Source organism: Lithobates pipiens, unplaced genomic scaffold, assembly GCF_037356315.1.
Source record: "Lithobates pipiens isolate NorthernLeopardFrog02 unplaced genomic scaffold, aLitPip1_a1.2 Scaffold_27, whole genome shotgun sequence".
Classification (NCBI taxonomy): Eukaryota; Metazoa; Chordata; class Amphibia; order Anura; family Ranidae; genus Lithobates; species Lithobates pipiens.
In genome coordinates this window covers 59,356,251-59,372,596 of record NW_027507788.1, presented here as the reverse complement: position 1 = coordinate 59,372,596, position 16,346 = coordinate 59,356,251, and the positions used below count along the sequence as shown (strand labels likewise).

The following is a 16,346-nucleotide window of genomic DNA, read 5'->3' as shown; positions in this document are numbered from 1 at the left end:
TGGGAGGGAGGCGTATGTGAGTGACAAATGACGGAGGATTTTGCTCAATAATGAAAGGGAAGTTTTGTTTACTTTAGGAGTCTTGTAAATCCTATAGTAACTGGATTGGAACTTAATCAGACTCTCATAAAGAAGCCTATGGATGCACTTTAAGAAAATGCAGCTGAAGGTAAGGCTTAGCTGGATACTTTTTTGATATATTTAAAGAGAATATATATATATATATATATATATATATATATATATATATATATATATATATATATATATATATATATATATATATATATATATATATATTTTTTTTTTACAGAAATATTGGTATTTCTCACCAGAAATATATTTGGTACTTTTTCCGCATCACGCGTTTGTCTTTTCTTGCCAGGTCAGAAACGCAAAGAAACTTCTAAAACGAATACAACGAAAAATACAATCATATGTTTAGCACATTTAGAATTTTTACACTTTTAAATAAAACAACAAAATTAGGTAATGATGAAACACTGCATATGAATAAATAAGGTTTACATACACTTTAATGTAATAACACATACTGCAGGATGACAATATTGTATAGTATCTTAACAAACTTCTCATATTTAGTCAATTTTGTTCTGTTAAACATACAAATTAAAACACAGTTCTATCCCTTTGAAAAGTGCAAAAACAAATAAAAAAACTGTTGACTTATGTACTAGTGTTATTAAAGTGGTAGTAAACTTGATTTTTGCTTTTATACGGGCCCCTGAAACTCTCATAATGCACTGCATCCTAGTACATTATGTCAGATTTCAAACCTATAACTGGTCTATACAGCAAGAAGCACTGGAAGGGCAACGCACATCAAACAAAACCAGAGAAATTTCCAAGCTCAACTTACCAGCCAGATGATTTGACCTCTTAACAGTATGCATTAAAAACAGGGGTTTAGTCTGCACACATTATGTCAGACTTACCTGTCAAAGGGAGCTCTCCAGCACTGCGCTGTCCGTGTGGGGGCCCTTACATCTTCACCCCTTCACAGTAGTCACATTGCTATGGCACACAACGGGTGCAGCAATGTACTCTGAGCTGCACATGTATGGCTCAGTGTACATTACCGTTGATAAGAAGGTGAAAGCATTTGTGGCAGAAGAGAAGGGTCCCTTCTGCCATAAAAACCCTGTCTGTCAGCATTTGTTTTAAGTTTAAAACTGCTCTAATCCTGCTTTTGCTATCCCCATGAATTACAGAACATCTTCCCTATATTGTGGAGAAGAGGAAGGTGCTCTGTAGTTCTGTCCAAGGATAACAATGCTGCTCCTCCATAGATAAAGTGCAGTGAGGGAGATTAGTAGCCCTAGGACCAAAAGTGTGGTTTTTGCTGGATCACCAGGTGAAAATTAAAGGCAAAGTTTAGGCGAAGTTTAGCCAAAGCTTGTTTTTGCTGTACTTCTCCTATGGATTACAGGAGTGCAGTTAGTTTTGCACTCCTGTGATCTGTTTTCAGCAGAGAGTGGGCTGAAGTCCGCTCTTTGCTGATATCGCTGCTGTCAGTCCAGGCACTGCATCATCACAACCACAGGATCCGCCAGGTGCTTGGACTGACACCCGGCTCAGCAAGCTGCTGAGAGGTGGAGCTGGCCGCCCCCCTCCACAGCCCAGCGCTCCAATGAGCGAGAAGGAAGCAAAGCAGAGAGATGGGACTGACAGTCTGCAGCTCTCTGCTCACGAAGCTCTGAAAACCGAGCGATCATTGGTGTTCGATTGCTCGGTTCTCAGTGCAGAGGTGCCGGGAGACCAATGTTGCATCCACTGAAGTAATTAAGATAAAAAAAAAAAAAAAAAAAAAAAAAAAAAAAAGCACCCTTTACATCTCTTAACCACTTTCAGACCGGACCATTTTGCTGGTAAATGACCAGAGGTCTTTTTACACTTTGGCACTGCGCTGCTTTAACTGGTAATTGCGCGGTCATGCAATGTTGTACCCAAACAAAATTTGCGTCCTTTTCTTCCCACAAATAGAGCTTTCTTTTGATGGTATTTGATTGCCTCTGCGATTTTTATTTTTTGCGATATAAACGTAAAAAGACCGCAAATTTTGAAAAAAAATGATATTTTCTAATTTTTGTTATTAGAAAAATCCAATAAACTCAATTTTAGTCATACATTTAGGCCAAAATGTATTCAGCCACATGTCTTTGGTAAAAAAAAAGTCAATAATTGTATATTTATTGGTTTGCGCAAAAGTTGTCACATCTACAAACTAAGGTACGTTTTCTGGAATTTACGCAGCTTTTAGTTTACGACTGCCTATCTCATTTCTTGAGGTGCTAAAATGGCAGGGCAGTACAAAACCCCCCCAAATGACCCCATTTTGGAAAGTAGACCCCCTAAGGAAATTGATAAGAGGCATGTTGAGCCCATTGAATATTTTATTTTTTTGCCTCAAGCGATTGAATAATGACAAAAAAAAAATATTTTTTTTTTTTTACACAAAGTTGTCACTAAATGATATATTGCTCATGCATGCCATGGGCATATGTGAAATGACACCCCAAAATAAATTCTGCTGCTTCTCCTGAGTACGGGGATACCACATATGTGGGACTTTTTGGGAGCCTAGCCGCGTACGGGGCCCCGAAAACCAAGCACCGCCTTCAGGCTTTCTAAGGGCGTAAATTTTTGAGTTCACTTCTCACTACCTATTACAGTTTTGAAGGCCATAAAATGCCAAGATGGCACAAAACCCCCACAAATGACCCCATTTTAGAAAGTAGACACCCCAAGCTATTTGCTGAGAGGCATGTTGAGTCCATGGAATATTTTATATTTTGCCACAAGTTGCGGGAAAATTACAAACTTTTTTTTTTTTTCACAAAGTTGTCACTAAATGATATATTGCTCACGCATGCCATGGGCATATGTGAAATGACACCCCAAAATAAATTCTGCTGCTTCTCCTGAGTACGGGGATACCACATATGTGGGACTTTTTGGGAGCCTAGCCGCGTACGGGGCCCCGAAAACCAAGCACCGCCTTCAGGCTTTCTAAGGGTGTTACAGTTTTGAAGGCCATAAAATGCCAAGATAGCACAAACCCCCCCCAAATGACCCCATTTTGGAAAGTAGACACCCCTAAATTTAGGGGTACACTAGTGAGACTAGGTAATAAATGGCGGGTGCCCTGAAACTATAAAAAAATAACTAACCAACCAGCGTCACCTGTAACAGTTATATGGTGATCACTGGTGAAAGGGTTAACTAGGGGGCAATCAGGGGGCTTTATGCGGTAGTATATGGGGGTCCCTGGCGCTATAAAAAGCTGCGGCGAACCTAAATACCTACCTGCCTAACTAGCGTCACCTGTGACACTAATACAGCGATCAGAAAAACGATCGCTTATTAGGCTGGGTTCACACTGGAGCGATGCGGGAACGCCACGAATGCGCGGCGGGTTCCCGCATCGCATGCCTCCCGGCGGCAGTTCACACTGCCCTATGCGAACTGCTGGGAGTGTCAGTGAAATGTTACTGACACCCCCAGATCAGTTCGCATATCGCAGTGCGATCTGCAAACTCGGATCGCATGGTGTGAACACCCATGCGATCCGATTCTGCTGCGGGCCAAAAAAAGGGTCCCGTGCGAATTTGCGGCGGGTGCGGCGAATGGCTGAACTCGAATCGCACAGAGATCGGATGTGACTTGCACTGCAGTGCGGTGCGAATCACATTCGTTCTCATAAACCGCTGCAATGTGAACCCAGCCTTAGTGACACTGGCGACGGGGGGTGATCACGGGGTTAAACCTTTATTGGGGGGGGTTAGGGGGGTACATTAGAACTAAAGGGGGCTAACTAACTGCCCTAACAGTTATTACAGTCACAAATGACACCAATGCAAAAAAAAAAAAAAAAAAATGACATTGGTGTCACTGTGACTGGGGGGCAGGGGTAATTGGGGGGGGTGATCGGGGGGTAAAGGGGGGGTGTGAGTGTGCCTGGCATGTTCTACTGTGTGTGTAGAGTGTTGGTGCAACTCACCGATCCGCTCTCCTCCGTGTCGGAACGAAAAATACCGACACGGAGGAGAGAATACATCACTTCCTCTCCTGTGTTTACATTACAGGAGAGGAAGTGATGTCACGGGGGATTCCTATTCGTCGGGAGCGATCGCGAGGGGGTGGCCATGAATGAATGGCCGCCCCCTCATCCCGGATCGCTCTCGAAGGAATGCCGACCGCCGCAGGCACCGGGGGGGGGCCCGATCGGGCCCCCCACCCGCGGGCAGGCAGGGACTTATATATACGCCCATATGCCTGCCCGTGCCATTCTGCCGACGTATATCGTCGTGCGGCGGTCGGCAAGTGGTTAAGGAAATAAGTCTGAATCCTAGGACTAGTAAGCTGCAATCTTAGCAAGTTTTTACGCCATTATTAATATTGCGGAGTGAACCTTCGGGCCAAAATAATATTACAATACAGGAGTTATATAGCGACAACAGTTTGCACAGCGCTTTACAACATGAGGGCAGACAGTACAATTACAATACAATTCAATACAGGAGGAATCTGAGGGCCCTGCTTGATAAAGCTTACACTCCAAGTACTGGTTAGTTCACCTTTGTCCTGATAACATTCTTATCAGATTCTATGTCAGTCAGCGTGTCATAATCATCCTCTTCTACAGAGCTCAGAGACTCCAACCTTGGACGGGACACAAGATTTTCAAGAGATTTTTCTGTAAAAAATAAATAACCATAGAATAAAAAAAAAAATGACTGTGCATTATTATACTGTGATGTCACTATATTCTGGAAATACCTGCATTTATATATGAAATTAAAGGAAAAGACACTTTACCCAATTTAATTGTACTTTGTTTGTATTATTATATATATATATATATATATATATATATATATATATATATATATATATATATATATACACACACATACATCTAATCTCCATCTATATCTAGCTATAGATAGATCTACAGTGCCTTGCGAAAGTATTCGGCCCCCTTGAACTTTTCAACCTTTTGCCACATTTCAGGCTTCAAGCAAAGATATAAAATGGTGATTCTTCACAAAAATTACAAACAAGTGGGACACAATTGTGAAGTGGAACGAAATCTATTGGATAATTTAAACTTTTTTAGCAAATAAAAAAACTGAAAAGTGGTGCGTGCAAAATTATTCGGCCCCTTTACTTTCAGTGCAGCAAACTCACTCCAGAAGTTCAGCGAGGATCTCTGAATGATCCAATGTTGTCCTAAATGACTGATGGTGATAAATAGAATCCACCTGTGTGTAATCAAGTCTCTGTATAAATGCACCTGCTCTGTGATAGTCTCAGGGTTCTGTTGAAAGCGCAGAGAGCATCATGAAGACCAAGGAACACACCAGGCAGGTCCGTAATACTGTTGTGGAGAAGTTTAAAGCCGGATTTGGATACAAAAAGATTTCCCAAGCTTTAAACATCCCAAGGAGCACTGTGCAAGCGATCATTTTGAAATGGGAGTATCAGACTACTGCAAATCTATCAAGACCTGGCCGTCCCTCTAAACTTTCAGCTCAGACAAGGAGAAGACTGATCAGAGATGCAGCCAAGAGGCCCATGATCACTCTGGATGAACTGCAGAGAACTACAGCTGAGGTGGGAGAGTCTGTCCGTAGGACAACAATCAGTTGTACACTGCACAAATCTGGCCTTTATGGAAGAGTGGCAAGAAGAAAGCCATTTCTCAAAGATATCCATAAAAAGTCTCGTCTAAAGTTTGCCACAAGCCACCTGGGAGACACACCAAACATGTGGAAGAAGGTGCTCTGGTCAGATGAAACCAAAACGATATGTTTGGCGTAAAAGCAACACAGCTCATCACCCTCAACACACCATCCCCACTGTCAAACATGGTGGTGGCAGCATCATGGTTTGGGCCTGCTTTTCTTCAGCAGGGACAGGGAAGATGGTTAAAATTGAGGGGAAGATGGATGCAGCCAAATACAGGACCATTCTGGATGAAAACCTGTTGGAGTCTGCAAAAGACCTGAAACAGGGACGGAGATTTATCTTCCAACAAGACAATGATCCCAAACATACAGCAAAATCTACAAAGGAATGGTTCACAAATAAACGTATCCAGGGGTTAGAATGGCCAAGTCAAAGTCCAGACCTGAATCCAATCGAGAATCTGTGGAAAGAGCTGAAAACTGCTGTTCACAAACGCTCTCCATCCAACCTCACTGAGCTCGAGCAGTTTTGCAAGGAAGAATGGGCAAGAATTTCAGTCTCTCGATGTGCAAAACTGATAGAGACATACCCCAAGCGACTTGCAGCTGTAATCGCAGCAAAAGGTGGCTCTACAAAGTATTAACGCAAGGGGGCCGAATAATTTTGTACGCCCCACTTTTCATTTTTTTATCAGTTAAAGTTTCAAAAATCCAATAGATTTCGTTCCACTTCACAATTGTGTCTCACTTGTTGGTGATTCTTCACAAAAAATAAAAATTTGATATCTTTATGTTTGAAGCCTGAAATGTGGCAAAAGGTGGAAAAGTTCAAGGGGGCCGAATACTTTCGCAATGCACTGTATGTATAGCGATAGAGATATAGATATAGATATAGATATACACATATACACACGTATATGTAATCCCCAAAGTAACCAATCAGGTATTAATCTTGGACAAAGCTACCAAAATGACTTTAACCAAGGTGTGAAGAGTTACTGTCAGTTTTCATTGGAGTTACCTGTATAACTGTATGAAGCCTCTGCTGAAGATACCAGACTGTCTGTACAATCTTCTGGACTGCCCACTAAGCTGTTATCTGCTGCAGAAGAAAAAAATATGTTTATACAGAACAGTATAAAAGTTTGGATATCATTTACTGTAGTCCATTTATGGTAGGAATACTGTAGTTGTTCCTAAGAACCCATTTGAAAATGTTCTCAATATGGGAGAAATGTTACTGGCTGCTATGCACAAGATTCTAGTTTTCAGTCCCAGTATTTGTTAATCTGTGTAATTATAGGCACCGTATGGTATACTGCTTTATATTATGTTGTACGTTTTTTTATTCCTTACTTGTAGTCCCTTGGAGCCAACTAGTGTCCTTTTTTGTTACTGTGATTTTTTTTTCTCCCTCTTGCTTGTCTGTCCCTTTCCCCATTGGTTCTAAGTGAATTCACCCCATTGTCTCCATCTACCATTTTTGAACCTGGGGACCGGGACAAATGTTCTTATATGTTTAAGGTTTCCTCAACTTGTGTCGCTCCTTTTTCCTCTCTTTTTTGTTTTCTCTCTTCTTCCGTCTCCTTTTCTCCCTCACTGCCTTTTCTGGTTCCACTTTCTCTACCGAGAGCTGCTGATCGATGAGACGCCTGGATTGACTACCTCCTCCTCTATTCCCTCCCCTACTAAATGTCCTATGGTGACCATTTGCCTGATTAATTTAGCATCTTTTAATTGCAGGAGGTTTAATGTGCTGGAGAAGCGGAGCCAAATTCTTTAACACTTTCATAAAATGCGCTCTAATATTCTATCACTACAGGAAATACATTTTCGCACAGGCTCCATACCTGCCTTGCATAATAGAGATTATCAAAATTGGTTTCACAGTACTAACCCTCATGCCAATTCTAAAGGGGGTTCCATTGCTTTCCATGAATCTTTCAACCCTGAGGTCCTAGGCTCCCTTATTGACATAGCTGGTCGCTTCATCTTTCTCAAACTGAAACTAAATCGTTTTCTTTACAGTGGCCAACATTTACATCCCCAACATGGATCAGGCTCAGTTCCTCTCTTCCGTTCTCACTGGACTATCCTCCTTTGGGGGCCCCAGTTTTATCATCGGTGGAGATCTAAACATCGCCCTTTCCTCGTCTGCAGATACATCCTTGGGTAAGTCCTTTCGCTTCACTGACACTTCAAATCCTTACTGCACTCCTCACATTTAGTTGATGTTTGGCATATTCAGCAATCCACAGAGGGATTACAGCCACTATTCCGCAGCACACAACTCCTATAGCCGACTTGACCACTTTTTGATCTCACAATCCCTGCTAGATACACCCCTGCAAGCTTCCATAGGCCATCTCCTCTGGTCCGATCACACCCCAGTCTATCTGACCCTGGCATACCCCCCCCCCCCCCCCCAATAGCCCGTAGGGGCACACACTGGAGGCTCAATGATAACTTGCAACGGGATTCTGTCTGTGTAGCCAAAATCGCCAAAACTATTCGGAATTTCATGTCCGATCATTCCTCAGACACTACCTCCCACCTTAACCGTTTGCCGACAGCCTCACGTCGATATACGTCGGCAGAAGGGCTCGTACAGGCAGAATCATGTACCTGTACATTTCCCTTTAAGAGGCAGCCAGCGGGCGCGCACAGGGCAAGCTCCGTGAGTCACGTCCCAAAGAATCGATCACCGCGGGGATACCTGCAATCTCCTCACGTGGAGGAAGAATGGGGAGATGCTAATGTAACAAGCATCTCCCCGTTCTGCCTAGTGACAGTGTCACTGATCTCTGCTCCCTGTGATCGGAGCAGAGATCAGTGATGTGTTGTGTCATACACAGCCACGCTCCCCCACAGTTAGAAAGATGCCCCTAGGGCACACTTAACCCCTACACTGCCACCTAGTGGTTAACCCCTTCACTGCCATTTACACAGGAATCAGTGCATTTGTATAGCAAAGATTGCTGTATAATTGACAATGGTCCCAAAAACGTGTCAAAATGCCCAATGTGTCCGCCATAATGTCGCAGTCACAATAAAAATCGCTGATCGCCGCCATTTAAAAAAATTAAATATTAATAAAAATGCCATAAAACTATCCCCTATTTTGTAAACACTATAACTTTTGCGCAAACCAATCAATAATTGCTGATTGCGATTTTTTTTTACCAAAAATATGTAGAAGAATATGTATCGGCCTAAACTGAGGAAAAAAATATTTTTTTTAGATATTTTTGGGGGATATTATAGCAAAAAGTAAAAAATGTGTTTTTTTTTTTCAAAATTGTCGCTCTTTTTGTTTATAGCGCAAAAAATAAAAACCGCAGAAAGCTCTATTTGTGGGAAAAAAAGGATGTCAATTTTTTTTGGGAGCCACATCGCACTGTCATTTGGCACAAGCGACGCAGTGCCGAATCGCAAAAAGTGCTCTGGTCAGGAAGGGGGTAAATTCTTCCGGGGCTGAAGTGGTTAATCAATGGGAAGCTCTAAAATGTGTGGTACAGGGCATGCTCATACAGCACGGTTCCCGCCTTAAAAGGATTGGAGCTAATGATATTTGTCGTCTCCTATCCACTATTGCAGAACTTGAACCAGAACTTGAACCACTCCACAAACGAGATTTAAACCCTGTAATTTTCGTTCATCTAATGCCCATCGAGACCTACTTCAACTCTTATGCCCCGTACACATGATCAAATTTTCCGCCAACAAATGTTGGATGTGAGCTTGTTGGCGGAAAGTCCGACCGTGTGTATGCTCCATTGAACATTTGTTGTCGGACTTTCCGCCAACAAATGTTGGCTAACAGGTTCTCAAATTTTCCGCCAACAAATGTTTGTTGTCGGACTTTTCCGATCATGTGTACACAAGTCCGTCGGGCAAATGTCCACACATGCTCGGAATCGAATACGAGCTAGAGATCCAACTAATGGAGAGATCATATACATCTTGTACGTCACTACGTTCGTAATTTGTGGCTAACATTTGTGTGACCGTGTGTATGCAAGACAAGTTGGAGCCAACATCCTTTTAAAAAAATAAAAATAAAAATAAAAACACGGTTTTCTTGTCGGAAAGTCCGATTAAGTGTAAGGGGCATTAGACTCGCATTCCCTAATTGCATGCAACAGGGCACGCAATCATTATTCCCTAGCTAACAAATGTGGCGCCTCATGGACCCTCCACCCTAGACCTCCTCAATACTCCATTCTGTTTATCACCCAATCCAACCAAGACTAGACATTTAATACAAAAGGCATTTTCCTCCTCCTTTAGACAATATTATTCCCAACTCTACAACCTAACTCCTAAAGCTCCCAACACCTCTACACTCTCCTCTAGCGACAATATGCAAAACTATACTCTGGAAATGGCTTTGCCCACTATCGACTCCTTGGAGATTGACAGGCCCTTGGTGGTGTCAGAATTTCTGGGTGACATCAAGGACCCGAAGATGGGCAAATGCCCTGGACCAGATGGGCACACCCCTCGTTTCTATAAAACGTTTGCCCCCCTGTTGGCACCACTCGTGACTAAAGACTTCAATGCCATAGACAACTTCCACCTGTCTTCTAACTAGGGGCTATTATCTGCGAATGTCTCTATTATACTGAAGCCAGGCAAAGATCCTTTCCAATGTAGCAGCTATTGGCCAATATCTTTGCTCAACATAGACCTTAAACTGTTCGCAAAGGTATTAGCTAAATGCTCATCTCCACTTCGACCAGGGGTGATTCATAAAGATGAGGTGGGATTTGTTCCCAGCCATGAGGCAAGGGACAATACCACCAAAACAATTCACGTTATCTCATTTATCCAGCGCCAAAATCTAAATGAATCTCCTATTCTTTGATACCGAAAAGGCATTCGATGTGGTCAATTGGAGATTTCTACGACTCTCAGTAAAGCAATTAGGCCTAGGCACAACTTTTATCTCCAGGGTGATGACCATGTACTCCCAACCTTCTGCCTTTGTACTAGTATATAGCACTTCCTCAGAATCATTTTACATTTCAAATGGTACATGGCAGGGCTGCCCCCTCTCCCCTCTCTCGTTTGTCATTGAACACCTGGCTTGTGCCATTAGTCAGAACGCCTCTATCCAGGGTATCCAAACCCCCTCCTCCCATCACAAGCTGTCTCTATATGCCGACGATCTCCTGGTCTACCTACAACACCCCCATACCTCCCTACCATCACTTTTCCTGGAATTCCGTCGTTTTAGCTTCTTTGGTAATTTCAAACTCAATATATCCAAAACGGAGGCCCTCAATATCTCCCTCTCTACCTCTACGATGTCCTCACCGTGCACAAACTTCTCTTTCCAATGGCAAAAAAAAGGCATATACTACCTAGGGATCACTATTTCCTCCAATCTCTCCAATTAATTTTCATTGAATTATATTCCCCTACTTTCCCGCATACGGAAAGACTTAGAAGAGTGGGGAGAATCCCCTTTGCCCTGGTTCTGGCAAATGAATGCTCTTATGATGAACACCCTACCCAAACTACTAAATCTTTTTCAAACAATCCCCATCATGGTACCCAAGTTCGTTTGTTTGTTTCTCTACGCTCCCTCACTATCCGGTTGATGTGGAAACGTGGGTTACCTGGGGTGAAGTACAAACTACTCACCCTTCTGAAGCTACATGGTGGGGCGGGTCTCCCGGACTATGAGATTTACTATAAAGCCACCCACATGGCGCCCATTATAGCGTGGTTTCCCCATCCTTTCCTGAAAGCTTCCATCATAGTAGAGCAGGATTTAGCCCCCATAGACCTTCAGGCTCTTCTATGGGGATACAAAAACGACCTTATCCACCTCCTCACAGCTGACACTTCCCACCCTTAGACTCTGCAATAAACAGGGGTTTGTGCTCCATTCTGTCCTCCGACCCCTCCCCACTGACCTCTGTTTGACAACCCCGCTTTCCCCAGGGCACGGAAGCAACGATATTGGGGTCATTCAAACGCGCCGAGTGGCCACAAGCACCAATCTTCACTTATGCACAAAACACTTATATTCTTCCTCTCAAATATACCACTCCTTGGAGCACAGCCTTTTATATTCCTCTCTGAAACACCCAAACATCTTCTTTCATCCCCATTTGGTCTCCTACAAGCCCTTACACATGATGACTTAACATCCTACACCAGAATGTGGTCTGCAGACTTGGGAAAGGACATCTCCAGAGTGAAGTGGTAAACATTTCATTTTACCCACAAGTCAACGATATCCTGCTATTCCCAAGAAAAGAATTACAAGATTTTGTCTTGAAGGTACAGGGACCCATCCACATTACACAAAATTCACAACCTCCTGTTGGCACTGTAACTCCATTACAGGTACTCATCTACATGTCTGGTGGGAATGTGAGAGGATCCGCCCCTCTGGACCCAGGTATTTGAATGTTACAATAACATTTATGAAGAAAATCAATCTCCTACCCCAATGATCGCCCTCCTCTTGATACTCCCTGGGTCTATAACGTCGCAGAAAAGGAATCTCCTCTGTTTTTTTTATGTCTTTTTGGAAAACAACCACCACTCCTTCCTTGTCACGATGGGTCTCGACCATGAATGATACTATGAGAATGGAGGAGATGTTGTATTTAGACAACGATACCTTTGATAAGTACAAGGTGTTGTGGTCCATTTGGCTCCGCTTCAGATATCCTCATGACTGTGCTCTCGACCCCGTCAGGGTCACCCTAATATGCAGCCTAACCACAGGGAGGGTTGAGGTGTCTACCCATTGGTTTCCCACCCACTGTACTCTATCTACCCCTCTCTATACAGGTGTCTCCCCAGCAGCTCTCTCTCTCCTCTATGATCTTTTTTTCCCCTTCTTTACTTCCTTCTCTCACTCTAGCTACGTCCTTACTTGGGTCATTTCCCCCTTTTATCTGATTTGGTTTACCCTTATTATTTTCTAATTATTCCTCCATATAGTGTTATTATGAACAAGGAGGTTCTCCAGCCATAACTACACCTCGCAACAGACGAAAGTTGGCAACTCTTACAATGCATTGTTGGTTAGTGGGAGTCAAGCTATGTTTACTAGCGGTTGTCACTAAGTTGTAACTTTTATTTTGTTCCTTGTGATATTTGTGAAATTGACCACAAACACATTTTCAACCCTAAGGGTCCTTTCACACGGGGCGGATCAGTTCTGATCCGCCCCGTGGATATCCGTTTGCTCAGCGGGGATCACTCCGCCGATCCCCGCTGAGCAGGGAGATGACAGCTCCGTCTCTGCACACTGCGCAGGGACGGACCTGTCACAGCGCCGCTCTCCCCTATGGGAGATCGGATGACGACGGACCGCAGTGCCCGTCGTCACCCGATCCGATCCGCAGACGGATGGAAAAATAGCTTTTTCCTCCGTCACACTTTTTCGGATCGGAGCGGGTCGGATGTCAGCGGACATGTCACCGCTGACATCCGACGCTCCATAGACCTCTATGGAGCACCCGTTCAGGTCCGCCTGAAAAACTGACAGGCGGGCCTGAACGGGACGTTAGTGTGAAAGAGGCCTAAATCAGTGTAAGGCCTCTTGCACACTGCAGCCTGAAAAAGCTCAGCACAACATCTACAATGCAGCCCATTGTTTACAATTTGCCTGTACACATAGGCGAGTAAACAAGCACTGTGTATTCTTCAGTAAAAAATCTGTGTTCCCAAATCTGTATTTTATGCTGGTGCACTCAAATCTGCACATATGAGCATAACTATGAACGGATTTTCCCAAGGAAGGTATTGTACGCACATATACGTGCAAGACAGACACCTGAAATTATGTCCAAAAAAGCAGATCAAAGATCAGTACCGTGTGCAAAGAGGCCTAACTGCACTTAAGGCCGGTGAAAAAAAAATAAAAAAATCAGAGAGGACTCAGCTGCTCCGAAAGCCCAATTTTCTCACTCTGCCGCTGCTCCCTCGATGAGGAGTAAAAATTCTGCAGCATGTCAGACATGGGGAAACAATGTCACAGGAGCCGGTAATTTGTCTCTTCAGCAATATTGTTGTAGGCGAGTTGCCTCCAGTTACATGATTTCAATGTCACATAGGTTTTTTTTAAGGAACAACTTAAAACTTTGTTTAAATTAGATATTACGCAGTTAAATATAGTTACATAGTAGGCAAGGTGGATAAAAGACAAAGTCCATCAAGTCCAACCTATGTGTGTGATTTTATGTCAGCATTACATTGTATATCCCTAGTTTTTTGAAACTATCGATGCTCCCCGCTGAGACCACCGCCTGTGGAAGGGAATTCCACATCCTTACCACTCTTACAGTAAAGAACCCTCTACGCAGTTGAAGGTTAAACCTCTTCTCTTCTAATTTCAGTGAATGCCTGCGTGTCTTTTTAAATTCCCGTTTGCGGAAAAGTTTTACTCCCTATTGTGTGGTCCCCAGTACGGTATTTGTACATTGAAATCATATCCCCTCTCAAGCGTCTCTTCTCCAGAGAGAATAAGTTCAGCGCTCATAAACTTTCATCATAACTAAGGTCCCCCAGTCCCTTTTTTTTTTTTAAAGCTTTGTTGCCCTTCTCTGGACTCTCTCCAGTTCTAGCACATCCTTCCTGAGGACTGGTGCCCAGAACTGGACAGCATACTCCAGAAGCGGCTGGACCCGAGTCTTGTAGAGTGGGAGAATTATTGTTGTATATATCTGGAGTTAATCCCCTTTTTAATACATGCCAATATTCTGTTTACTTTGCTTGCAGCAGCTTGGCATTGCATGCCACTGCCAAGCCTATAATATATTGTACATTCCAGGTCCTATGTATATATACAGTGCATTCCTGGTGCAGCAAAACTAATTGTGTGCAAAGTATTAAAGCAGCGCTAAACCCATCGATTTAACAGGCACGCCAGGATTTCCAAGTGTCCCATTTGCTTCTGCCTTCAACCAAACTGCCAAACAATCAAATGGCTGGTGTCACAACTGATCACACGTGCATCACCATGGCAGTTGCAGATCAAACAGAGGCTAAAATGGCAGCTTCCTTGGCTGAAAATAGGAGGGTTTCGTTTTGCTTTAAGCTGGCCATTCACTGATCGAAATTCAGTGTATCTAATACAGATCAGCCAAATTTTGATCAGTGTGTGGTCTCTCCTGCTCAACAAAAGTCTATTTTATCAGTCAAAAGCAAAGGTTGTAAACATTTCCAACAATCAATGGCTGCCGCCAGTGATCAGTGTGTTCTGCAAAAAGCAGGTGCCGCTGTCACAATACAGCATCAGTGTTTCTGCAGTAGGGATTTGTCCATCTACCATTGCAGAGGTCAAAGATAACCCCTGCTGAGTTAGTCTTTTCAATCAGCATGAAACATGGACTTTGCTGATTGCAGAGATATAGGTCTGATTCAGTAGCAGTCACTGTACAACAGTGCTCAAACTAGGGATGACAGGCATGGACAGTCAAATACAAATCTTCTGGCAGGTAATACACGTCATATATATATATATATATATATATATATATATATATATATATATATATATAGATAGATATAGACACACACACACACACACACACACACACACACACACACTTCACCTGTAAATTGAGCTATTTGCATGAAAATCGGCTGTAAACAGCTTAAATACATATACACAAACAATTAATCATTTGTAATTCTGTTACAGCAATTATTGTTATTGACTACTCAGCACGTAAAGAATCCAAAGAATTCATCATTAATACATCTGGTAAACACTTACCCAGTGAGCCATAACTGCAGCCATCATATTTTTGTGCTATAGCTGATTTTCCTGAAAGAACAGACAATGCAATGAAAGTAAGAAGACACAGACACTTCCTGAGGTATAAAACACTACACACCAGCACAATGTATAACTCATAAAGGTTGTGGTCTGTGAATAACACTACAATTTGTTAGCGCTCATGACACTGAATAGAATTTGTGAGAAAGCACCCACCATGACGGAACATCCATGGTTCACATGACATTTCATGTGGGTACTAGAAAATGCTTTACCATTCCAATATTTATCATTTGTGAAGGTTGGTAATAAAGCTCAGTTTCTTACAGAAGAAGAAAACTCAAAGCTGATAAAAAGTTAGTTATTCTGATACACAGTTCACAACCTCCTTCATGAAATCATCATAAGCAGTACATCACCACATCGACCTGACTGAAATCTTCATCATTATTTTTCCACAAATACTTTTCTGTACATATGCTATATGTCTACTCATAAGCCTTTTTCTTAGTTTTGGATGATGTGAGGGAAGGGTCACAGCCCTTGTCAGGTTTTTATTTGGGCCTCTGTTATAGACACTTCCCTTCACTTCCTGTCCTACCGACATTGGTTTACCAGACAGGAGGTCCGGGTACATGCACGCAGCCATCTATGGCCATACAGTGTCAAATAGTTTTTTTTCTTTGCAGATGTACAGCCACCCCATAGACATGAATGGCTGTAAATGGTTGTATGCAGGTTTATGTGAGTACTTGGGTAAACCCATGCATGTGTACAGGCATAAAACTAAAAGCAGACAGCCTGTATACATGCACGGATTACACAAGTACACCCACATACAGCGTTGTAGAGCCATTTATGCCACTCTATTCCAGACTAGAAAA

At 42.8% G+C, this 16,346-nt stretch overlaps 1 protein-coding gene across 1 annotated transcript in view; it reads right to left on the bottom strand.

Annotated features, from left to right (window-relative positions):
* SIDT2 (SID1 transmembrane family member 2) overlaps nucleotides 1-16,346 on the bottom strand; it is a 111,086-nt gene that overhangs the window by 19,132 nt on the left and 75,608 nt on the right. The window contains exons 13-16 of the mRNA XM_077456983.1: nucleotides 15,460-15,510; nucleotides 6,733-6,813; nucleotides 4,599-4,717; nucleotides 333-406 (exon numbers count right to left, since the gene is read on the bottom strand). Coding sequence (XP_077313109.1) covers nucleotides 333-406; nucleotides 4,599-4,717; nucleotides 6,733-6,813; nucleotides 15,460-15,510 — 325 coding nt within the window. The remainder of the gene's footprint in view (nucleotides 1-332; nucleotides 407-4,598; nucleotides 4,718-6,732; nucleotides 6,814-15,459; nucleotides 15,511-16,346) is intronic.